At 37.8% G+C, this 27453-nt stretch overlaps 1 protein-coding gene across 1 annotated transcript in view; it reads right to left on the reverse strand.

Annotated features, from left to right (window-relative positions):
- EYS (eyes shut homolog) overlaps positions 1-12802 on the reverse strand; it is a 944860-nt gene extending 932058 nt beyond the window's left edge. The window contains exons 1-2 of the mRNA XM_075087034.1: positions 12049-12802; positions 9755-9868 (exon numbers count right to left, since the gene is read on the reverse strand). Coding sequence (XP_074943135.1) covers positions 9755-9868; positions 12049-12802 — 868 coding nt within the window. The remainder of the gene's footprint in view (positions 1-9754; positions 9869-12048) is intronic.
- Between the last annotated feature and the right edge of the window lie 14651 nt (positions 12803-27453).

Below are 27453 nucleotides of genomic sequence, written 5' to 3' on the forward strand. Positions count from 1 at the left end.
ATTCTTCCTGAGATATAAAAAAACCAAAAAGCAGCAATCAAGATATGACTGCATCAAGGTTTTACTTGTGACAGAAAGTGCCCTCCATCCTGTTCTCAATGCCATTATTGATGAAGTCCAATAATTTCTTGGGTTTTCTGGCTGCCAAAGAATGCTGAGACAATGATTCCAGAAAATTTTAAACAATAACTCAAGGGTCACTAAGTTGATTAAGGGACAGAATCATCTTTCATATGAGAGACGGCTGAGAGAGCTGAGACTGTTCCACCTGAAAAAGAGAAGGTTCAGGAGGGATCTTATCAGTGTGTATAAATAACTGATGGGAGAGGATGAAGGAGAGGGAGCCAGGCCCTCAGTAGGTGCCACTGACAGAACAAGAGGCAATGGGAACAAACTGAGACACAGGAAATTCCATTTGAACACACCACTTTTTACTATGAGGGTGGTCAAACACTGGGACAGGTTGCCCAGAGATGTTGTGAGGTCCCCATCTATGGACATATTCAAATCCTGATTGGGCATGCTGCTGGGCAACCTCCTATAGCTGACCCTGCTTGAGCAAGGGGTTTGAATTTGATTATCTCAAGAGGTCTGTTGCAAACTCAAAATTTCTGTGATTCTTCAACTTCTTTCCTGAGCTGTGTCTGAAAAACTCAGCTTCATTTGGAGCTGTTTTAAATCATTTTGGCCTAGAATGATTATCTTTTACTTATCTACACTGAAGATCATCAGTCCTTTTTTCTGCTCAGTTTTATGCAGTCCTCCTGGGGTTCTTAATTTTTGGCATGTCAGGTGGCTACCTGAAAGAACATGATCTTATCTGCAGACTTGGAGATATCACTGTTCATTCCCTTCTCCAGGTCACTGTTGAAGATGCTGAATGAAATCAGACACAGTGATAGTCTTCAAGTGATGCCTGTTTTAAATGTTTGGATGGAATACCATAAAAGGATGTATTATGTCCACTGGATTCCATTTTTCCATATGTTTAATAATGAGCTAGCAGAACTTCAGCAGAAAATTGAGGCAGCATTTCCTTTTACAGAAGCCATGGTGACTGTAATAACATCCATGTTTGTTGTGTGCTTAGTGGTCTAATTTTTTTTCACAGAACTATTGAAACTGATACTTTTGATACTACACCAACAATTTAAGGCTTTGATATTCAACTAGTTTGTTTGAAGTGTTTCCAAACCTTTAACCTACAGCCAACCCTAAACCAATTATTCCCCATAACAAGCCAAAGTTTGTTCTTTTTTCTTCCCCACCCTCCCCTAGCTCTACTTTCCTTCACTACTCAGTTGTTACTACTCAGTAACAACTCAAACTCTTCTGTGTTTTCTTTCTAATCTACATTACTGACCCCTTCCTTAGCAGTATATCTACCACTTACCAGTCTTCCATTTTACCCTCCGTATCTTGTAAGTCAGCACTGAATATGGATTTTCATCTCCTTCCTGATCTGTTGCTCTGTAGTTAATTTCCTACTAGCCTTCACTTACTGGAAACATACTTTTAGACACATGGCATGAGAAAAATCTATTCTTTCCCTACTTTTGCAGGCCTGTAATGATCCATTTCCCAGTGACTCCTGCTGCCACCAGTACCAGCTATAAGCTATTCATGATCACCAATTGTCTTAGACCTGGTGGAGAGGGAGAAAGATAATCCACAGATAAACCCAACCCTTCTGTTCCACATCTGTACTCTGAACTAATGCGTCCATAGTTCTGATGTCTCTAATGAGGACAGGCTACATAAGAAAACTTGTATTTGACAGCAAATTGTATGTCATCTGTCATTAGTGCCATTTGACATTTATCTCCCTTGAGGCAGAGGGTATTACAGAAATTCAGTAAAAAATATCTTTTGTAATTCTGCATATAAAAGTTGTGGGGGATTTTTCTGTATAATGTGATTTACAACTGGAAAACTCAAAATGAAAATTTAAAACTATAATCCTAAAAATGCCTTTAGCTAAAAATATATTTTAGGTTAGTACAGAGAATTTTGTATGACTTTACACAGAGCATACACTTTCTTATAAAGTGAAGCAATGAGTTCATCATTATAATAGATTCTGAGAATGAAAATATTTTTGAAGATTATAATTTGTTTTCCAATATCTTAATCTTTAAAAAGTGAACTATTAAATATTCATAATTCTATAAAATTATAAATTCAACTATAAACTATTTCAGCCACAGTTGCAGTAAGGTCAGAATATTGCAATGCTTGTATGGAGACACCTGAACAAAAACCATGAAAATACAATGTACAGAGAGGGTTTTTGAATAAAGAATGTTAATCATGTCCACATTGCAATGTGGAAAAAGTAGAAATGAAAGCTTATTTCCTTTTAAAATTCTATGTATTTTAAATATAAAATTTAAGAAAAGAGCAAGCATCACAACAATGTTCTTGTTTTCATTAATACACTTAGGTGTATCATCTAAATTTAGATATCTACAACACAAGGAAATGTGTATGAGATAAATATCTAGAAATTTCTTATAATTAACTATAAGCTGCAGGTTAAGATCAATTGTTCTGAGGAAACAAAATTTTTATTCTGTAGAGGAATGCACAGGTAAGTTCATCTCTCAGGTTAAGCCACCTAAATTTACTTGGTTGTGTGGTTACATGGTTAAGCAGATCTATGCATGCATGTGGTCTTTATGTTCCCACGTAAAGAACAGTGGCTAATACCAGCCAGCAGAGGTTGGAGGGTGATTCAGCTAACTTTAAACATCAGGCATTTGGTTAATTTTCTTAGCTCCATTTTGTGTTGACTAGATATTCACTGAATGCAACAGGAACTTGGACACTTAGAATGATAGAATAATTAAGGTTGGAAAAGACCTCTAGGATCATCAAGTCCAACCATCAACCCAACACCACCATGTCTCGTTAATATCTTTCACACATTATTTCTAATTCCATGTTCAGTGCTATCAGTATTTCTTAGCTGATAATATCTATAAACATAAAACATTTTTTCTCACTACCTTTTGCAAGCCCATCTGCAGGTATTATTTTGTTTTCCTTGAATAACAGTTAAAAAAATTAAAATATAGAAATTACAGTAATAGAAAATAATTTAAGAATTACTAGTGAACAGCTCTAGTGAAGGACAAGTATCCAAAGAGTAAAGAGACTGTCTGTCTATAAGGAGATGGGAAAGATTTAGCCTGAGTTTCAGCCTGATAATACCTTGTTATATTCTATCTTCTCATTTCTACACAGGATGGTAATGCAGTAAGGAAACAAAGGGATCTCATGGATTAGGAAAAAGATTTGTATTACTTAATGTAGTAGAAGTTCTGTAACCTCAAAACAAACTCATTCATTTAAAGTTTATAGTGCAATTGCTTTAGTGATTTAATTAAGATTTAGTGAGAATTACATTGCTTCTCCAACTACTAAAAAACTCACAATCACTTATTTAAAAATAGATTTAATTTAATAGAAGTAATGAAAAAGTTATTAAGTTAAAAATTTGTTGTGGAGTATGATATTATAATCTTTTAGGGAAAAAAGCCCTTCCCTGTAGAAAAATATGTCAGAAAATTATTCATTTGAGAGGGGGAGGGGAAAAAAAGAAGATATCAGGATTTTACGTTATCGTGATCTACACTGTCACATCAGTTATTATAAATATCATGGGTGGTCATATATCTGCCTTCACAAAAAGTATCTTTTCCAGGCTTATATGTTCTATGGACACTAATATAGCCTAAATATGGTTGGATCTTGGCTTTTAATGAATTTTGAGACAGTAATAAAAAATAAATTTACCATTTTTTGCTTTAAAATAAAGCAGCCACTAATCAAGTTCTTCTGGGTTTTTTTAATTATTATTTTTATTTTATTTTGTAGGGAGCATTTTATTTTTAAAAATCTGGAAAATAGTTTCCAATCATGATATCAGGTAAAAATCTTTTTACAAGCCCAGATAATTAAATACAAACTGAAAGTCATAAATAAACTTTTTTTCACCCAAATTTTTAAGATACACCACTGCCAATATCGACAATGTGCTTTTGTAAAACTGAAAAGACAAGGAAAAAAACATTTCCTGAACTGAGTCATCTTTTATTATCCTGCCCAGCATTTCATCAGCCAAACTGTTCACTTCATTGCAGCTCAAACATACATTCCCAAACAATCTTATAGGCAATACACTTAAAATCTGTACAGCACCCACAAACATTTGCCCATTGCCATGTATTTCCAAGTTATTTTAGAGCTGTCAGTTTTACTTCTCTTATAATAGGGCAACTTCCACTTTTTACTATAGAACTAAGTATTGTTATTCATCTCATGGCCAGTAATCTTTTTAAATAATTTGTTGCAATTCGTTTTGTTAAAGACTTACTAGTTGACGTATTGGATTGGTGTCAGTGAAATGTACAATTTACTCTCCAATGCCTTGATTTACATTTAAACTTGGGAAAGGTCACTGGAATTTGCCTTGACATAAAGTTAATAAGAGGGAAACCTGAGTGCAAGTTAGCTAACTCCTTTAAGAGGATCACTGGGCTGCTCAGCATTTGAAGTTACTCTACTTAGTAATTAACAGTAAACTACAAGAAGCATACATGTCTGGTGCTGTCCCAGAGTAATTATACTTTTCTATTGTAAAGTGCTATCAGAGATATATTCAATCAGTGTATTGATTGAATACACTTAACATTGGGTTGATATACTCAGCAAGTATGAAAATTATTGATAGAAAAACATCATTGATTTATAAATGAAGGAAAAAAATTGTGTGATGCAGGAAGATTATGAAAACTCATAGGAAGTTTTGAAAAATAGACTACTGAAGCATGTAATGAAATCTTGCCAGGAGAGTACATTTAAGAAAACTTAAATCTGCTAGGTCAGACAAATTAATTCATGTCATTTGGTGTAGCTCTGACAAGTCTTTGTCATGCATATCTTTATCACTAGCTAAGATAGATTGATCTGTATCGTGCCTGTAAGAGTAAATCATAGCTATTTGTACTAGAGTTATCAACAGTCAAGTGACAATCATCTAAACTGCTTTAGCTTCAAAAGACATGAAAAGTCCTGTCACATATTTTCATTATCTAACTTAATGGCATTTACCTTGACTCTCAAATGAGAATATTCCTTCATTGTTGAAGTAGTCTCTTCAGGGACTCAGTTCCCTGAATTACTCTCTGGAAACACAAGACCCTGGAAAACGTAGTCTTAAGGTACCCTAATCAAACACAATCCCCACCTCAGACACTGTCTGACAAACCACAGCCCTTTGTGGGGGGCAGCTGAGGAGAATTGCAGGATGCAGCTGGCAGCCTGGGAGAAGGAAGCAGATAATGATATGAAAACATATAAAAGTAGGCTGAGATGGACCTTTGACTGATAGGGGAGAAACTTCCAGCACAAATGTCACACTTGTCCTGACAAAGACCTCAGGATGCTGTTGACTTGCCACAAGCCTTGCCGCTCTTCTTAAAGGGAGATTGATGTATTCCTCTTGGGACCATGAGGAGCATTGGAAAGCTGAGCATAATACCAAAGTAAAAAATAGATAGTAGGAAGGCGCTTTTTTTGTATAATATATTTAGGGGTATTATTAATAAGGCTTTGGGTAATAATTTGGGCTATTAGGATTAGAAAAATTGAACTATTAGGCTGTTAAAACACTAATTCTACAAAAAATAAATTATTGTCTCCGTATATATATAGTGAAGTCCTTTTACAATTATGACCTTTTTCAAATTACTCTGGCTGTAATTCACTGATTAAGTGACTAAAACACCTGGATGATGGAAGCTCTAGCAAAGCAGCTTCAAGCAAACTCTCCTCATTCTTACAGTATCTCCTGTCCCACAAGTGAGGGGGGAACCCATTATGGCCTGTAAAGAGGCTAATTGGGCCATTGGGGAAGGCAGGGAATGTAGGTCTCCCTTAGAGAAATATGTGGAAAAAAGCAATAATCTCAAGTGCTCTGCAGAGGGTTAGTTCTTAGTCACTTGTTTCACCTCCCACCTTCAGAGCAGAAACCCCCCAGGTTCAACAAAACATATTCAAACGGAAAACTACTGCTCTTCACACACCAAACACTGTCCAGGGTAAGCACAGTAAGCATTACCGTGACAGAGGTAGTTAAGATATTGCTGTTTCCTTCAGGTTGTAAATGAGTCACATTAATTTTCTGTGCATATTCAGAACAGCACCACAACACCCATCAGAATTTCTGAGACATCCTCTTTATTAGGGGATGTATAAAAGGCACTTTCTTTGGTGGACTCTGGGGCTTGAGGAGTTTCCTTCCCAGCTCAGTGTACCCAGAGACCTGGGAGTCCCTCTCTCCTAGGCCAATGGATGCAGCTGTTGCTTTCCTGTTACCTCAACAGTTACTAAAACAGTAAGTAAAGAAGAACATGTATGCCAGAGATGCACACATGCAGAGGACACTAATGCAGCCAGCTACATAGACTGCCCACAGACAGGGGCATAGAAAGGGTGCTGCCTTTAACAACACCCACATATAACAATACCAGAATTCACATAAAACATACATACAAACAGCCAAACCCTAGTCCTCCTCTCTGACTGATCAGGATTGAAGCTCGCTAGTGAAAACACACAGCGCCTCACTCTCTAGTACAAAATGACAGACACATTTGTGGATCTGTTGAATAGTAGTGTGGGACCTCAGATTATCTGATATTAATGCCTAGATCCTGGGGCTTCTACTCACCAGGTAGTCCAGGTTGAAGTCTGCTAATGAATTACACATGTACATACATGCACACACACCAGGTTAGGGGAAAATATAAACATTCTGGTCTTGCCAGTGGTTCATGCTCAGACACACAGGCTTTATCACTCACAGTCTCCTCACCACTTACTGATGCTGGGACTCTCACCTGCTCCAGTTGGCACCTCACGCAGGAGCTACCATCACCCAAGGTCTGATGCCAGTTCCTGGCACTAAATTCACTTACTGCAGACACATGGTCCTACAATCCGTGGTCTTCCTTCAGCTGCTGATGTTGAGACCCTCATTCCCTTCAGCTGCTGCCACCACAAACATTAGGACCACTCTCACCAGTGGTCTAATTCCAGTTGCAAACCCCAAATTCAACCACTTCTCTCTCTCCATGGGAAGAGAGTTAATAAAGGATTTAATAAGAAGAAAGGATAGACTATGATGATTCAGTGCAGAGCTTAGAGAAGTACTGCTCACACACTACCAAGCCTACTTTATATGTCATTCTTCTCTATACCCACCCTGTTCTTGTTTCACTCAGATCCCCTTCCTCTGAACATACCTTAATAATTTTAAGGGTGCAAACTCCGGTATGAATTGGAGTGTTCAGTCATAAGAACAAAGGCATGCCTAATGTTAGCTGTTTGTTATTAAGTTATGTAAAAAATATTCTTTCAGGAAAGTGTGAAGAGAGTTTTGAGAGCTCAGTGAATGAACTAAATAATGAAAAATAAAAATACATAACTGATATGAATATATGTATTGCTAGTCCAATAGGGTCATTCTATCATTACTAACACAAAAATTGGACAAATAAACCTTTATTTATTTTGAATAAATACTTGTAAATAATAATAAAAATTATAAACATAAAATAATTTTATTATAATTTATTTACATCTTATCAATTTACAGTGACAAGAATATTTCATACTTCCATCCAGATCAAGTTATTTACTGCCAGTGTCTTACCTCATTTTAGAAAAAAGTTTATCAGTTCTTAAACATCATTTGCACAGTCTTGGCATTATTTGTTGTCTCTGCACAAATTCAATATCAAAACAGAGGAATGTTTTGAATTTGCTGCCAACTTCACATACCTAGAATAGCACTCAGGATTCACATTTCATAATTTCACAGCTCATCTTGTCTGAGGACACAATAGAGCCAAGATGGAATAACAATAGAAAAATGTTTGCTTTCCACATGGATTGGGTTTTTAGGTAACTATTCTTGAAATTACCTTAGTACTAGCAAACACTTTTACACAGGATCACAGGAAGAAATGTAGACTTAAAACAACCACATTTGGTCAGAAAATAATTGCAAATATTATACTGTATGTTAGTCAACGAGTCCTGTTGCGAAGTACGCTGATGTACTATATACTTTCCTGTTACAGTAGTATCTGAGGCAATTTATATTAGAAAAGGAAAAAAAGAGGTAAATTACTGAAAGTCTGCCTTCTCCTCGTGTGATACTTATTATGCTTAGAAACAAGAAAGGATTCTTGATTCTCTTTTAGCTAACTGGAGAATAAAAAGGAAGCTAATTCACACTCAGTCATCTTTTATCTTTCACAGTCCTTACCAGCTACCTGCAGAGTAGATTGCAATGATTGCTGTCGTCCATCAGAGCTGAATGTATTGAACTGTTTTCATGTCATTATGGGTTTGGGTTTACTGTTATCTGGTTACCCGGAAGATGTTTCCCCTCTCTCCTCCCCTCCTCTCCCTCATTAGGTCAAAATTGCAAGGATACCAAAGATTTTTGTAGGGAAAATTTCATAAGCAATGTGCCCACACAATTTGGGTGAAAGGGACAAAAGAAAGTGTTCTAAAAAGATATAGACCACGCATGGGGGAAAAAGTAGTTCTAGAAAACTTTACTGATAGACTTTACTCCTTTGATAAAAAGGGGTTTTTTTGTTTGTTTTTTTTTTTTTAGTTTTCTCAGAATGATGCTGACCATGATGCCTTCTACAATGAAGAAAAGGGAGGAAAAGGAGAGTAATATAAAACAGATTTATTAGGAATATAGGATTAGACACGTCTATCCCATTTTTAAAAATAAAGTTCTATACAGACTTAACTAAAACGTCAACAAGAATGTTCAGACTTTCACTATGAAAACAAAGATTGGCCCTTAATCCCTTACATTTTTTTTCTTCTTTGTTTTTCTTTTAACTGTGCATCTCAATGCAATGATTTATTTATATTCTGTGATTGACAGGGATAACTGATGCTTCCAAGAAAGGGACATTTTAAAAAGTTTTACTGTCCTTGGAGATTCAAGTACTAGCTTCATACTTAGCTCATTCTTAAACAAAATTCTTCTAAGTATTGGTACTTCTCTTATAACAACACAATAAATCTCTGCTGTGAAATACAAGAATAAAGAGTGTTTTAAGTTTGCCTGCTATCCTGACTCCCAAGAAAAAGTGTTTACAATAGGATGGCTTTAGATACATTTTCTGATTTTAGCTTTTCTCATGAAAGCACCTTATATGTCCAATATATCAAAAGTAAACTGATTATCTTCTGAGAGTTGGGGTTTTTAAATTCAGACTCATCACTAAATCATGACATTTTTCACTCTTCAGATTATTTCCATCTTATTTTTCTAGCACATCTATTAAGAGGATGCTGAAATTATGAATACAGGTGTCATGATTATTCTAAATCATCCAACAAGACCCTCTGGTCTTATTCTTGTGAACTCTGTATTTGAGAACCAGTGAGTTAGCAATTATGAGTCTTCCTTTGTCATACTGCCAATAGGGAGAAAGGTACTCATGGATGGGATCCAGTTATCAAAAGCCTTTATCATTTATATGGTTTTATGTTAGAAGAGTCACATGGAAGTCTGATTTTACAAAGCCTATTAAAAAAAAATCTGAGGAAATTGCAAACTATGCAAAAATCATCTAAAATAACTGTTTCAGTAAAGCATTATTATAACACAGGACATCATTTTTATAAGACAGGAAACAAAGGTGTTTCTTACCTGTAAAGCCCTTGTCACATTCACAAAGAAAAGTGTTTGGAGTAACATTGCTACAGATACCATTGGAACACATATGTGGCTGGCACTGTCCAACTATTTCTGTACAATTTTTACCTATTTAAAAGGGATAATAAGAACAATGAACTTTAGTAAATATTTATATTTATTCTGAAATGTCAAATTTAAATGTAAACTAAAACATTATATTTAATAGATAGGTGGATGGATAGAGAGGTATTTGTGCTAATCTTGGTCACTAGTTTTCACCAAAATTACCGAAATTCTAAAGCAAGGCAGAAAGATATTTAGATGCTCTAATATGAGCTACTTTGCTCAACGTCATCTGCCATATAGTTACAAATTCACATATAGCTTAAAATGCAGAAATGCTGTTAGTACTGTAGTATTTGTTTCCTTTTTGACACAAATCTAGCTTACATTTTCTTTCAGCATTATATACAAAAGATGTTCTTAAGTGGAGTCCAAGATGCCTGAATTTTTCTTAATACGCAACTTTCCAGAATTTACAATTCCAAATATGTCGTGTATGCTATTACAGCATATGGGCCTAAATACCGTACAATTACACTTGCCACCTGAATTGTTGCTATGACATCATTCACACTTCATCAAATAGACTTTGTATTATGGGAGGCACTCTTTTCCTCCCTTACTCTTGCGCAGCCATGTCCATAATATATAATGGTTTCATCTAGTTCTTATTCTTTACATACATATTGTTTACTGAACCAGTATTGCCTGTACAAAATTATAGCATTATCCAACACTGTCCCATATAGGTTAACAGAATATTTTAAGCATTATTTGTTGATAATATTAAGCATGATGGTTTCTTTTAACAGACTTGCTTGTGATTCCTTCCATTAATTTGGATTAAAGTAGTACCAGACACTTCTTAATATTATTTTTTTCAAAGCATTTTACACAGCATAAAAAGAAAACATACTGCATACCATCAATGTTTTCCACTATCTTACTAAACTCTGAATAATAATAAAAATATTTTTCTAATATATATATTAGAAAAATATATAAAAATATATATAAATATATAAAAATATTTTTCTAATAACATTGACTTATTCATACCTGCATAATCTACTATTTGCAAATGCATTAGTAACCAAATTGTTATGCAGTTTGAAAAGCAATTAAAAATAAATTACAGCAAATTTTATGCAACATAACCTTCATTTCTGTGTTCTACGAACCTTGCTTATTTCTGACTCATCAGCTGTGTTTCATAGCATAGAATTACTATTGTGAGAGCACAGAAGTGCAGTCCACCAAAGGAACATTGCTAGAATTCTGCTCCACAAGTACAGAAAGAGCTACAACAACCCTTTTTATGATGTGAATGGATATTTCTGGTACTTTATAAAGGATTCCTGAACTCCATTGATTTGAATACAGGAACAATATACCCATAAATTATTTCATCCCCTTTTCTTCCTCCATGAAATGGAGACAGTGGTTAGGTAAGAATGTATCTAATCATCTTGTACTCTGTGGTAGTCCAATTCCAAACCCATATTCAGTTTCTCCAATGGGTTTTGGGTAAGTATTGCAATATTTCCTAGATAGAATTAAGTGGTTTCTTTTTTCATTTGTGAAATATTCAGTTTGATGATAAAAGTATATTTAGCAAACTCCTTTTGATAGGAACTTCACAGTACAAAACAATCTGGAAGAAGAAAGCATTTTGTTTTGCTCGCTTTTCTAATTAAATGCTTGACTTTTCAATTAAAAAAATATTTTATTTTAAAAATTTCTTTAATGTAATTTAAAAGTCTTTAAACTGAAAAGAGGTTTTGTGGCACGTTGAATGAAATGTTAATTTCAACAAAATCTTTTGTTGGTTTTCAGCAGTTTCATTAACTAACTATATTTTGGGGAGCTTACTCCAAATGATTTACATTATTTGGTGTAAGAACTTGAACTGATGAACAAACAAACAAAAAACATTGTTTACTTCTGTAAGTTCACAAGTACTTACCTATGTCTCATGCTTAAGTGGGAAAGAAGCATGATAAGAATTTATTCAATTTTTCCCCACAGTGCACACATGAATGTAAGCAAGTACAAACCACCTTCAAGTGACTGCATAGTCTCCTATAAATGACTAAATGTAAAAGAGGCTCAGTGGAGGTGTCGTAGGCAATGGACAATGAAATTTTACAAAAACCTTGTTAATGATGCTCTCACTGTTATATTATGCATTAAAGAAAATATATTATCTATGTAACATTTATTCCTAGAGGGGAAAGAAATACCTGAAAATTGTGGAGGACACGTGCATTCGTAAGAATCTCCAGAAAGTTCTGATTTCTCAGTGCAGGAGGCATTGTTGTGGCAAGGCTTAGTGGAGCATATATCAAAATGCTGGCAGAATCTTCCAGAATACTGTGAGAAACAATGGCAATTATATGCTTTTTCCCAAACATAGCTTAGACATTTTCCATGCCCAGAGCATAATGGTGCATTTGGAGACTGTTGGCAAAACTGCTGTTTCACAGTAACATTCAGACGAAGGCCCATGTTACACAGTAGTGGCCCTCTTTTATGAAGCTCTGCAAAGTAATGAGTTCCAACACCAAGCCAGTTAGGGTCAACTTGGTGCAGTCCTCTTATCTGGCAAACAAAAATCAACTGCTTGTGAAGAAAACCAGCTTTAGGGCAGTTAATAAATTCTTCCTTGGAGACATTTACCAAATTCATTCCGTAGGACTTGAAGGATGGCTCAGAGGAGATGAAGAGACTATCACCTAATTGAAGCTGTAAGGGGCAAAGCTGAGGGATACTGAGATTTTGTCCTTCCAAGTTTTCCCCAGTAATACTTCTATTCATATTCCAGCATTCAGTGTAAAAGTCTGTGCAGACATTTTCCTTTGGTGTCCATTTTATTACACTAGGTTTTGGTTCCACTCTCCATTCAGCAATCATTTGCCTCTCACATATTACCTGCCCATTTACAATGCAGAGTTGAAGAAAGCATGCTAAGATGTGAACTGCTGATTTTGTAGTCATTGTTTCACCTGGCAAATGGGAGTCGTCTTTCACACCTGCTTCGTTACTGAGGATATCTTCAGAACATTTTTTGCTTAAGGTTCATCTGTATTTTCCATGGAAGCCTAGGAATTCAGAGATAAGTATTTCTGTTTTCACACCAAATACACTTGAATATCAAAGCCTTATTACAAAAACAGTAATATACAACAAAGCAAGGTCTACATCTAATTACACTGATATAAAACTGGAATAAGTCCAATTAACTGATCAGAACTACACCACTGTAACTAAAGTCAGATTTTTCCTGTTTGTAGTCCTGCTAAAGATTTGATTGTCATTTAGTATATTTCATTTTCCATGTATATGGAAAAGAAAGAGCTTAAAAGCATACTTTCCATATTTTCTCCCTCTGTTTACAAAAACTAACGATAACCAAGTTAAGATAGAACATCTGTTGCAAAACTAAGTAAACCAGAACATCTAAGTTCTAGTCATGAGTTTTAACCGTAGATGTTTTCCTGATAATGATTTATCATTAATTTATGGTAAAAGTAGACATTCTGAAGGTATATACATGTGAACTACGGTTTCAATGAAGAAAACATACAAGCACATTCTCAACTCCCTTATGTTCACATACACTCAGCAAAACAATTAAATCCTTGATTTTCAAAGTATATATCTGAAAACCAAAGGCCCTTAATCATATGCTTGAGGTTGTTGATGTATCGGGGCCAAAGCCAGCAGACTACAGAGTCGTCCATGACTATTTAGTTTATAGAAAAGCCTTTTTTGGCCTTTCAATATATCTGACAATTTTTATTGCATGGAGAGGAATGATTACAGAACAGAAAGAAAACCAAAATAAGATTATGAATCTTTTTCTGGAAGTCATACTGCAAATTATGAAAACACAATATGATGTTTAATACCTTAGCAATTGTCAATAGCTTTGACTTAGTAACATATTAATTTGCCTTAAATATAATATTTTTTCTCCCTTTTAGTTCTATAATGCATTTTTTCACAGTATATTTATCTTACTCTTTAAGATATTGGCCTCTAAAGTGATGTTTACAAATGAGAAAATTATTGTAAAGAATAAACTGTGTCCTGCAAGGGAAACGATTTAATAAAAATAAACAATAGCATTTATATTTTGAAATTTGTTTACATTTGTTTTATTAGTACACATCTTGTGGAATGACATGTGGATATGTATATTTCTACACCTACATATACCTGGTCTATCTCTGAAGTCTACATGGATTATGATACTGCTTTAGTTACTTCATTTCATTAAATGTCCTCCTCTTCCCCCATGTACTTCAAAATAATTTGCAGCATAATTTGGACTATGCTGAAAGATCAAAGTAGGACAGTAAAGATACTGTTTGTAGAAATCTTGAGATGGAGAATATTAAATGACCCAGCATGCTGTTGAAAATTATAGGATAATACCAATTGTCACCTAAATTGCAATGAAAATATCTAAAATTTAGCTATGTCCTGTTAGTAAATTGTTGTGTGTATGAACCTGTCCCAATGGCCTGAGTGACCAGCACTAAGCCTTTGAAGATACCAGAAAGTATGGACTAATTAGTAGTAATAATAGCAGACATGAGGCTTAGAATATTAAACTCAGGAGTAGAAACTGTGTTTTGATCCTCCTCCCAGAATAGTTTTTGTTTTAATTTAATTACTGAATCCCAATTCTGCTTTCAAACAGTTGAAGTACTCTAACCACCTAGCTCCACATCCTGGCAAGTATGCTAATTCCTGATTCCTTTCTCTGTCTCTGTATCTTTACCCCTGGGAGCTAATTCCCCATAGGAAAAAAGTAAGGCCATGGATCTGCAAGAAAACTACTAGCCTTGTTGCAGAATACTCATAGTTTTTCTATTTTGAGACCATTCCATTATCTTCAGAATCTTGTGATATTCAGTGAAACCATTAGATAATGTGCTATCAAATGTTAATTTGGATCATTTAGCATTTTTTCTTTTAAGGTAGCAGTGTTGAACTACTATATCCATTATAGCTGCTATTGCATCTGTCATTAATGTCAGGTGTAAAAGTCTATGCTCTATATTACTGTTTATTTAGAAATCCTACATTCAGCAATCCATCTTTACATACCTTTTTTATAATGAGATTTTCTCAGGGGTTACTAAAATAGATGTTTATAAAATGTTATTTTTCTTTTTTGACACTTCAAAAAGAAAGTAATTGCATGTCTAATGCAGAAGAATTCTTGCCCACTTATGATATATTTTGCACTTCATTGATGTAATTATGCATAGTTCTGGTATCATATAGAGGCTTCATTTTTATCAATAAAGAAAATGAGCTTCCTCACAATATTTGAATGGGATAAAACTTCTGAACTCTTTTAAAATAAGTAATCTGTAGTATTATAACAGCTGACACTTTGTCTTCACAAAAATCATTATTAGTCTTCATGCAACTGAAAGATTATCATAGAAACACTAGAATTAATAATGTTAAGTAAACACATACATCCTGTAGAAGCAGTGGAAGAAAACGGGAAGATGGAAAAGAAATATCAAGAGAGAACAAAGATTGCTTTTTTTAACAATAAAATCAATAGGAAAAAATGTAGTGAAGAGTATGAAAGTAAAGAGCTATGCATGAAATAATAGAGTTACAGTATCAACATACATGCCTTAGAAGATCAGCCAAGCAATTAAATATCTGTGAAATGTCAATGCCATGTCTTGAAACAAAATGATGTAATAAGATGAAATTTGAAAGTGATAACAGTTATAATTTAGGTCTGCTTTAGGCAAGGAGAAAATCTTCCTATCTATAACCCCAGATGCTTCCATGTAATTGATGATGACTAAGAAAAGTCCAAGACTGGGACTCGTATGGACACACAGTAAGATACTTGAAGAAAACCTAATTCTTAAAGTTACACAAGGTTGGGTGAAAAGCAGCACAGTGTTCTATTTTTTACTAAAGGAGAAGTAAAGCAGGAAGGTTTATGCAAAACCCCAGGGAAATAATTTAAAAGCAAAAATTATTCCCAAGTTACTTGCATTCCAGTCCAGCATCTTAAAGATTATGTTTTATTTCTATTAATAAGAGTTATTAAATACTAATGACAAAAATAAAGTACATTTTAAGTGACACTGAAGAAATATCTGCAGAAGATATCTGATTGTAACAACTTCTCAGAAAAAAAGAATATATTATGAAAGGAAATAAACCAGAAAATATGAAGGAACATTGCTTCACCATGTTGGGGCCACAAATCAACCTCTTCTTGCCACCTCCCCACATATGACATGCACAGTTTGTGGACTGCCTGCCTGTGCTTAAGGTCAGCTCTGGTAGGATGGGGCTGTGACTTTGGATCAAAGTGCTGTAAAAAGAGCTGAGAGAGCTGTGAGGGGCTTGCTGCAGGTCTCCCACCACAATCAGGAACTGCATTTAAGCTCAGGCTCTCACCCTTGGTCCTCACCTGGGCTATGCTGCAAGTGGACTGGTACCTGACCTTATAGCTTGCTTACCTGGGCCTCAAGTCTGACCCAAATATTTGACTTACTGGCTTGATCTCAGGATCTGTCTCCTCACTGTGGACCTGCCTGGGAACCACTGGGCTATTGGCTGGCTTTGGGTGCTATTCCCAGAGGTTCTCTGTCCATGCTGTGGGACGGTGCCCCTTGTCACCGAGGTCACTGCTGCTCCCCCATCCCAGCACCCTTCCCTTGTAGGACAGTCCATGCTTGCTGCTGCCTGGAACTGTGACATCATGCTCGCTTTATTTCTGATGCATATTTAAAAATATTAAGTTTAAGGATTACTTAATACGTATAAATCATATAGGAAATGCCTCAAATTATAGTGCATGCACAATTTGACTTCCACTCACTGTGTTTTACAATATGCACTACTTTTCTCAATGACATAGTAAGTTGTCCTTTGTCCCTTACATTTTTATCATAAAATTAATAATTATTGGGAAATGATGCATTGTTTATGCCAATCATCATTCTTTGCAAATGACCCTTTCCTTATGTTTTATACATCATAAAAAACATAGAGTGTTTGCTGAAATATTAATTTTCTAACACAATTTTCTAGATTATTGAACATGTTAGATGGTGAATTTACCTGAACCTCAAAATATGGAAACATTGTTTCTAACTTAGAGTTATATCTATAGACAGAAGGAATAGTAATGCAGCCAGTGCTGAATTTATCAGTGCTTTTGATGGCTAGTAATTTACTCACCAATCCATACAGCATAACTGTAGACACAACTGTATCAAGTCAGGGAATTTTTTTTGACCCTAATTTATTGCTATCTGTCATGGTTTAACCCTGCCTGAAAACTGAAAGAACCACACAGCTGCTTGCTCACTCCCCCCCTGGTGGGATGGGGGAGAGAATCAGAAGGGTAAAAGTGAGGCAACTCATGGTTTGAGATAAAGACAGTATAATATGTAAGGCATAAGCCATGCATGCAAGCAAAGTAAAACAAAGAATTAATTGTCTACTTCCCATGGGCAGGCAGGTGTTCAGCCATCTCCAGGACAGCAGGGCTCCATCACACATAATGGTTACTTAGGAAGAAAAATACCATAACTCTGAACACCCTCCCCATCACAGAATCACAGAATGCCAGGGGTTGGAAGGGACCTCTGGAGATCATCTTGTCCAACCCCCCTGCTTGAGCAGGCACACCTAGAGCAGGGGACACAGGAATGCATCCAGGTGGGTTTTGAATGTCTCCAGGGAAGGAGACTCCACACCCTCCCTGGGCAGCCTGTTCCACTGCTCTGTCATCCTCACAGGAAAATAGCTTTTTTTCTTGTATTTGAGTGGAACTTCCTGTGTTCCAACCTGTGCCCATTGCCCCTTGTCCTGTCATTGGGCACTACTGAAAAAAGTCCAGTCCCATCCTCTTGACATCCACCCTTTAGATATTTATAAGGACTGATAAGATCCCCCCTCAGTCTTCTCCAGGCTGAACAAACCCAGGTCTTTCAGCCTTTCCCCATAAGTAAGGTCAAGGGACCCATGCAGGAGATCCAGGTTTTAGGAATAAAATGGCGAGATGGATGTCATCAAATCCCAATGGATGTGATCAACAAAATAGCAGCCATATCTCCACCAACTAGCAAAAAAGAAACACAAGCTTTCTTGGGCATTGTGGGTTTTTTGGAGAATGCATATTCCAAATTACAGTCTGATTGTGAGCCCTCTCTATCAAGTGACCCGGAATAAGAATCATTTCAAATGGGGCCCTGAGCAACGACAAGCTTTTGAACAGATTAAATGAGAAATAGTCCATGCAGTAGCTCTTGGGCCAGTCTAGGCAGGACAAGATGTAAAAAATGTGCTCTACACCGCAGCCGGGGAGAATGGCCCTACCTGGAGCCTCTGGCAGAAAGTGCCACGGGAGACCAAAGGTCGGCCCCTAGGGTTTTGGAGTCGGGGATACAGAGGGTCCGAAGCCCGCTATACTCCAACTGAAAAAGAGATATTGGCAGCATATGAAGGGGTTCGAGCTGCTTCAGAAGTGGTTGGTACTGAGGCACAGTTGCTCCTGGCACCCCGACTGCTGGTGCTGGGCTGGATGTTCAAAGGAAACATCCCCTCTACACACCATGCAACTGATGCTACATGGAGTAAATGGGTTGCACTGATCACCCAGCGGGCTCGAGTAGGAAACCCCAGTCACCCAGGAATCTTGGAAGTGATCATGGACTACCCAGAAAGCAAAGATTTTGGAATATCACCGGAGGAGGTGACACATTCTGAAGAGGATGCATTGTATAATAAACCACAGAAAATGAGAAGCAACATGTCCTGTTCACTGACAGCTCCTGACATCTTATAAGAAAGCATTGGAGGTGGAAGGCTGCTGTATGGAGTCCTATATGGCAAGTAGTAGTAACTGCTGAAGAAGAAGGGGAATCGAGCCAGTTTGCAGGGGTAAAGGCCATCCAGCTGCCTTTAGACATTGCTGAATGAGAAAAATGGCCAGTGCTCTATCACTATACTGACTCCTGGATGATGGCAAATGCCCTGTGTGGGTGGTTACAGCAGTGGAAGCAAAGCAACTGGCAGCGCAGAGGCAAACCCATCTGGGCTGCCGCACTGTGGCAAGATATTGCTGCCCGGGTAGAGAACCTGATTGTGAAAGTATGTCATGCGGATGCTCACGTCCCAAGGAGTTGGGCCACTGAAGAACAACAAATCAACCAGCAGGTAGATCAGGCTGCCAAGGTTGAGTGGCTGAGGTGGATCTGGACTGGCAACATAAGGGTGAACTATTCCTAGCTCAGTGGGCCCATGACACCTCAGGCCATCAAGGGAGAGATTCAACATACAGGTGGGCTCGTGATCGAGGGGTGGACTTGACCATGGACGCTATTGCACAGGCTATCCATGAATGTGAAACGTGTGCTGCAATCAAGCAAGCTAGGCAGGTAAAGCCTCTGTGGTATGGAGAATAATGGTTGAAAAATAAATATGGAGAGGACTGGCAGACTGATTATATCACACTCACACAGACCGGCCAAGGCAAGTGCCATGTGCTTACAATGGTGGAAGCTATCACTGGCTGGTTAGAAATATATCCCGTCCCCCATGCCACCACCCAGTACACTATCATGGGCCTTGAAAACAAGTTTTATGGTGACATGGTACCCCAGAGAGGATTGAGTCAGACAACAGGACTAATTTCCAAAGCAACCTCACAGACACCTGGGCCAAAGAGCACGGCATTGAGTGGGTGTATCACATCCCCTATCACGCACCAGCCGCTGGGAAAATTGAATGATACAATGGACTATTAAAGACTACACTGAGAGCAATGAGGGGGGTGGGACATTTAAAGACTGGGATTCACCTTTAGCAAAAGCCACCTGGTTAGTCAACACTAGGGGATCTGCCAATTGAACTTGCCCTTCCCAATCAAAACTTTAACATACTGTAGAAGGTAATAAAGTCACAGAATCACAGAATCCCAGGTTGGAAGGGATCTCAGGGATCATCTACTCCAACCTTTCTAGGAAGAGCACAGCCTAAACAAGATGGCCCAGCACCCTGTCCAGACGGCTCTTTAAAGTGTCCAATGTGGCTGAGTCAACCACTTCCCTGGGGAGATTATTCCAATGGGTGACTGTCCTCACTGTGAAAAATTTCCCTCTGGTGTCCAGTCGGAATCTCCCAAAGACCAACTTGTGTCCATTCCCTCTTGTCCTCTCCATGTGACTCCTTGTAAAAAGGGAGTCTCCATCTTCTTCGTAGCTACCCCTTAAGTACTGGTACATGGTGATGAGATCCCCTCTGAGCCTCCTTTTCTCAAGGCTGAACAAACCCAGCTCTCCCAGCCTACCCTCGTATGGCAGGCTTCCCAGTCCTCTGATCATCTTGGTGGCCCTTCTCTGGACCCCTTCCAGCCTGTCCACATCCTTTTTGTATAGCGGGGACCAGAACTGTACACAGTACTCCAGGTGTGGCCTGACAAGCGCTGAGCAGAGTGGGATAATGACTTCTTTCTCTCTGCTGGTGATGCCCTTTTTGATGCAACCCAGCATCCTGTTGGCCTTCTTGGCCGCAGCAGCACACTGTTTGCTCACGTTGACCTTCCTGTCCACCAGGACCCCCAGGTCCCTTTCCACAGAGCTGCTCTCCAGCCAGGTGCATCCCAGTCTGTGCTGCACTCCCGGATTATGTTTTCCCAGGTGCATGATCTTACACTTCTCCTTGTTGAACTTCAATAGTCCATGTAATGCACATCAAAAATATGCTGGGGAAAACAGTCTGGGTTATTCCTGTTTTGGGCAAAGGCTAACCCATGTGTGGTATTTCTTTTACTCAAGGACCTGGGTGCATTTGGTGGGTGATGTGCGAAGATGGGGAAGTCTGATGTGCACCTCAAGGGGATTTGGTTTTGGGTGACAACAGCTGATTAATTAAGTTATATGATGTTAATTGCTATAGTATCACTCCTATGGTTGCTATATGCCATATCAATGGTATTACTGTAAGAATCACCCAGATTCATGAAGGATGATCTTTGGTGAAAACAAGCAAAGTGCAGCAATTATAGAACCAGACAAGCACAGTGATAATGGAGCCAGAACTGGTTTCAACATGCAACAATCCAACACCATACACCATCTCTCCTGCCCTAAAGGACTGTTACGATGGATGTAGCCCAAAGTCATGGATTAAATGAAGTCAGTAAACATTTTAGAGGGTGTCCCATAGACTAAGATAATTATAACTCTGTGTATATATATCAAAAGAGAGGAAAATTGGTGATGAATAATTGAAATGTATTGGAAAGTGTGGGACCTGGACATGACATACATGGTAGAGAATAAGGAGTGGATACTGTCCTGATTTCAGCTGGGAGAGAGTAAATTTTCTTCCTAGTAGCTGGTACAGTGCTGTGTTTTGGATTTAGTATGAGAATAATGTTGATAACACACTGATATTTTAGTTGTTGCTAAGTAGTGCTTACACTAGTCGAGGGCTTTTTAGCTTCTCATGCTCTGCCAGCGAGTAGCTGGGAAGGGGCACAGCCAGGACTTCTGACCATAACTGGCCAAAGAGATCTTCTATACCATGTGGACATCATGCTCAGTATATAACCTGGGGGGGGGGGAGTTGGACAGGGGGAGGTAAATGCAGCTTGAGTATGGGCTGGGCACCAGTTGGCAGGCATTGAGCAATTGCATTGTGCATCACTTTGTATATTCTTTTACCATTATTCTTATTCTCATTATTATTATTTTTATTTTTATTTCCCTTCCTTTTCTGTCCTATTAAACTGTCTTTATCTCAACCCCTGATTTTTACTTTTTTTTTTAGTTCTGTGGGGGGTGGGGGGAGCAAATAGCTGTGTGGTGTTTAGCTAGTTGCTGGGATAAACCACCATATATCTGGTGCCTGGGGGAAAACACATTGCTAGAAATATTAAGAGTGGACATTGCTAAGGGTCACACTGTGTTATTGTGATAAAATTCCTTTCTAATATTCCTTAATCTACATACTAATTTACATAGGTCATATTTCATTAACTGCACTACAGCTGTATTACAAAAGAGAAGGCAACAGTGGTTTTAAATGGTTTTTTGTCCTTTAAGACTGCTGTACTTGACAACAGGATGTCCACAACAATGGCCAAGAAGCTTCAAGCCCTTTAATAGTTATAGCACATTCACAGAACAAGGTCCTGAAAGTGACCATCAGTGATGATGATAAAGAGCGTTGACATTCATTGAAACAAGTATGGAGTGTTTATTTCAGTTACATTCCTTCAAACAGCTTCCTTGATCAGTGGTGTGTGAAGAATGAAATGAAAACGGTTTGAGTTAGAACAGGATACACATTTCTCTTGCCCATCATGCTACCTTTGCTTTTGGTATTTAAACTCTGAAAAAGCACATGCAAACTTTTAAAAAATTGAAACAGGATTTTCAAGGAGAATGCATAAAAAATATGAGTGTCAACATAAAACTGTGAGAGGATTCTAAATGCAAAAGAAAAGCTTACCTTTATTTACTTATGGTATACAAAATTAATATGTAGATTGGAAACCAAAGCTAATTTTTGTTCTGCCACTGACCGCCATGTTTACTGCTGGATTTGCCTGGAGATTTCTGCTTCTCTGCAGTTCCACTGCTTTCCATATAGTATCACTTGTGTTGCTGATTTTATTGTTCAACGCAGAAACAATTTGTTTTATTAAATAATACTTAGGAAGGCACATAAATTTACCTTCTGTGTTCCTTTTTAGTTTTACTTTCATGTTGAAAACTCAATTGTTCTAAAACACTGCTTGCTGTATGTAATCATAGAACCACAGAATCACAGAATCACAAAAATCATTAAGGTTGGAAAAGACCTCTAGGATCATCAAGTCCAACCATCAACCCAACACCACCACGTCTCCTAAACAATGCCCTGAAGTGCCACAGCTACACATCTTTTAAATACCGCCAGGGAAGGCAACTCTACCACCTCTCTGGGCAGCCTGTGTCAGTGCCTGACCACTCTTTCACTAAAGAAATTTTTCCTAATATCCAATCTAAACCTCCCCTGATGCAGTTTGTGGTTCATGAATGAGGTGTTACTGCTTTGAAGTCTCAAAGACACAGACTTCAGAGATTTTTTATTTCATTAGTCTCTACATATCCAAAATTCCAAAAATTAGAATTGCATCTATAAAACCTCAACAGAGAGTGAGAAGGTCAGCCGATAGTTCTTCATTCCTTTTCCTTTGTTTGAAGAATTTGGTTATCTAAAATAATTGAATATTACATGCTAATTTTATTTTTTAGAAAAGTTACTTATATTTTCTTAGGGTAAAAGTACTTTTCTGTAAAAGGCTGAGCAATGAAACAGTTTGAAATAAAAGCTCTGCTATTACAGTTAAATTACATACAGTCTCCCCCTGGAGAAATGAATGTGTTACAGCCTAGACAGGCGGTGTGTGCAGTGGGTGGGGAGCTGGCTGACAGGCCGCACCCAAAGGGTGGTGGTAAATAGCTCCTTTTCCAAGTGGCAACCTGTCCCTAGTGGAGTCCTCCAGGGATCAATATTGGTCCCAATGTTATTCAACATCTTTATAACCAATCTGGATAACGGCATCAAGTGTAGCCTAATGAAGTTTGCTGATGACGCCAAGTTGAGTGGGGAAGTAGAGACTCCAGAAGGGAGAGCTGCTCTGCAGGGAGATCTGGATGGGCTGGAAGAGTGGGCCAGCAAGAACCTTATGAAGTTCAGCAAGGAGAAGTGTAAGATCATGCACCTGGGAAAACATAATCCGGGAGTGCAGCACAGACTGGGATGCACCTGGCTGGAGAGCAGCTCTGTGGAAAGGGACCTGGGGGTCCTGGTGGACAGGAAGGTCAACGTGAGCAAACAGTGTGCTGCTGCGGCCAAGAAGGCCAACAGGATGCTGGGTTGCATCAAAAAGGGCATCACCAGCAGAGAGAAAGAAGTCATTATCCCACTCTGCTCAGCGCTTGTCAGGCCACACCTGGAGTACTGTGTACAGTTCTGGTCCCCGCTATACAAAAAGGATGTGGACAGGCTGGAAGGGGTCCAGAGAAGGGCCACCAAGATGATCAGAGAACTGGGAAGCCTGCCATACGAGGGTAGGCTGGGAGAGCTGGGTCTGTTCAGCCTTGAGGAAAGGAGGCTCAGAGGGGATCTCATCACCATGTACCAGTACTTAAGGGGTAGCTACGAAGAAGATGGAGACTCCCTTTTTACAAGGAGTCACATGGAGAGGACAAGAGGGAATGGACACAAGTTGGTGTTTGGGAGATTCCGACTGGACACCAGAGGGAAATTTTTCACAGTGAGGACAGTCACCCATTGGAATAATCTCCCCAGGGAAGTGGTTGACTCAGCCACATTGGACACTTTAAAGAGCCGTCTGGACAGGGTGCTGGGCCATCTTGTTTAGGCTGTGCTCTTCCTAGAAAGGTTGGAGTAGATGATCCCTGAGATCCCTTCCAACCTGGGATTCTGTGATTCTGTGATTCTATATCAGCCCATTTTATAATATAGCAAATCACGAAACATATGAAGTACCTAGCACTCAGCTGATTGGAATATTTACAGTAGTTTCATTGAATCTGATTTAAAACCTTTGTGAATGATAGATAAAACCATAAAAAAAAAAAAGTTAACACATTGTGCAGTAATGAGCATTGTACCATGAGTATAGTTAGACCTTGGATGCTAGCATTTCTTAGCTGAATAGGAGATTACTATACCATGAAAAATTCCAGTAATACCTGATTTTATCCTATATCTGCGATGAACACATTTTAAAATTAAACAGTTGTACCATTATCAATAAATACTTTCAATGTGTTTTTCATTCTTCAACTGTAGTTAAAGCCTGACTGTAAAATCTAGATGCAGCTGGATAGTTGATTGTAACTTTTCTTTAAAAGCCTAAAACTTTTACCAGTTTGTTCCCAACACAGATTAGTAGTTATCCAAATTGCTAGACTTAGAAAAGATCAATTTCAGATAACATGCAGTTTCTTACAAATAAAAAATAATTCCAGAAATTTCACAAACAATTTGTCTTTTGATCTTGTTTCTAGGGTTTTTTTAATACCTTGTTTCTTTTCTACTAGGAAAAGTGACATCTTTCTAAATTTAGGAAGACGTCACTAAGACAATTCATACTAAATTAAGATGAACTATACACTAGCTACTGTGCAGATGTATACTTAAGGATCTTGTTCTATATCTTTTACACATTCAGTATTCAAAATCTGGAACTATATTAAGGACCTAAGTCTCTAGTGCAGAAGAAATTGATCTTTACTGCACTAGACACCCAGATCCACAAAAATATTTAAATCAGTTATTACCTTGTTTCCATTTCTTTGAGTTTTTTTTTAGTTCCTGTAGCTGGTATTTTATAGGTGCGTTTACAGTAAACATTTCATTAAGATCAGAAATATATCTCTGAAGCCAGCTCCAAATCATTGCCTCTTAGCATCCTTTAGTTCACATGATGCAGTCATCCCAGAAAAAGTGAACCTTCAGATGAAACAAATCTGAAATAAACACTTCAAGAATGTACTTAGTGCACTCTAGCCACTAAGGGTGGTTGATCCATGTGTGTAGGGCTAGCCTGTGGTAACAACCCAGGAAGAAGACTAGAATGGGTATCAGATAGTGGTATCAGGTAGCTTCACTGTTTGTGCTGGTTTTGACTGGGATAGAGTTAATTTTCTTCATAGTAGTTGGTATGGGGCTATGTTTTGGATATGTGCTGAAAAGAGTGTTGATCATACAGGGATGTTTCTGTTATTGCTGAGCAGTGCTTTCTGCTTCTCATTCTGCCCCACCACTGAGTAGTCTAAGGGTGCACAAGAAATTGGGAGGACCATAGATGGGACAGCTGATCCCAGCTGGCCAAAGGCATATTCCATACCATATGAAGTCATGTTCAGCATATAAAACTGGAGGGAAGAGAAAAGGAAGGAAGAGAAGAAAGATGGGGAGATGTTCAGAACTATAGTGTTTGTCTTCCCAAGTAATCATTACCCATGATGGAGCCCTGCTGTCCTGGAGATGCCTAAACACCTGCCAGCCAATGGAATGTATAGAATGAATTCCTTATTTTGCTTTGCTTGTATCCGCAGCTTTTGCTTTACCTATTAAATTGTCTTTATCTCAGCCCATGTGTTTTCTTACTTTTACCCTGCTGATTCTCGCCCCCATCCCACCAGTGGGGAGTGAGCGAGTGTCTCTGTGGGGCTTACTTGCAAGCTGGAGTTAAACCATGTCACTGCTTCACTTCAAAAATCCTCTTTCATTGCTCCTTGCTGCCTGAAAATGTAGACAAACCTGTGAACTAAATGTGAACTAAAATAGAACTAATTTCCTAAACTGTTCTAGGAGTTACACTCTGTTGTATTCAGCAGAATTGCTCCCTAATTAGAGCAAAGGAATTAAGTCCATCATGTAGACTAATGTGCCTGAAAACTAGCATAAATCTTGAAAAGAAATTTCATTTTTGCCAACTCCAGCTAATTTAGGTCCAGTGAATTGGCCTCAGTACTGCGCTAGATAAAATATTAGCCTGAATTGTTCATTCTTAAGGACCCATATTAGTCAAGGATTACTTGACTATTGCAGTCTATTGTAACTGTAGTTGAGGACAGAAAGAAAGAACAAGATTATTGTGGACTCCTAGATGTCCTATTTAACTGAAAAATGAATCATCATAAGAGCAAGCCAGATGGTAAAGGAAGGCTCAGTTCATTATTAAATTCATATCAGAGTATTCAGAAAGGATCACAGGGCTGTGTTTTCACGTTTGTCTTTGGTTTGTACTTTTTTTTTTAATGCCAGAACGCAGTTTTTTCATGATAAAATAGACCCCTATTCTACTAAATGGTTAAAAAAAAAAAGACTGGAATTATTAGCAATACCTAAGAACCAAACAATATTATTTAGGAGCTAGATAAGTTTTAAATTATAGTAATATGGTAGGAAGTAAAAAATGTAAGATACAATAACTATGTCTATAGTAATAATAAAGTATCAGTTTATTTTATCAGTTCTGGAAGTGGGAAAAAGACAATGACCTTCTATACTCATAAACCATTAGACTGGTCCCTGGAATGATTGTGACCATTACCAACTTGTACTTTAACCGTCAGTTCTCAGGCACAATTTGTGATATGTCAGTCCAATTATCATTCCCAGTAGACAGTCAGAGTACAGACACGTGTTCTGGAGGCTAAGAAACTGTGATAGTCTGGATAGGTCAGACAATCCCATTAAGCCTCAGGACTAGACAACAGGCTCTGGAAATATTTACTAGAAAAATGCTTTTAGGCTTTTAATGTAGAATATGGTGATACTATTTCAGAGAGCTGGGAAGCACAAGAAAAAAGACGATGTCTATGTTTACTGGAAAAATAATTGCCCAGAATATATGACTGCTGTTCTATTAGTGTTTTAAAATATTATACATAAAAGCAAAAAAATGGGACTTGTGTATAATGACAATAAATTTAATTGCCTGACTCACAATATTAAAAGGTCTGAATGATAATTATAAGTTCAATAGTGTTGTGTTTTACTTAATCATAGACATTATGAATTCAGATTCAGCAATTACATTTTCCTTGTAA

Source organism: Phalacrocorax aristotelis, chromosome 3 (genome assembly GCF_949628215.1).
Source record: "Phalacrocorax aristotelis chromosome 3, bGulAri2.1, whole genome shotgun sequence".
NCBI classification, from domain to species: Eukaryota; Metazoa; Chordata; class Aves; order Suliformes; family Phalacrocoracidae; genus Phalacrocorax; species Phalacrocorax aristotelis.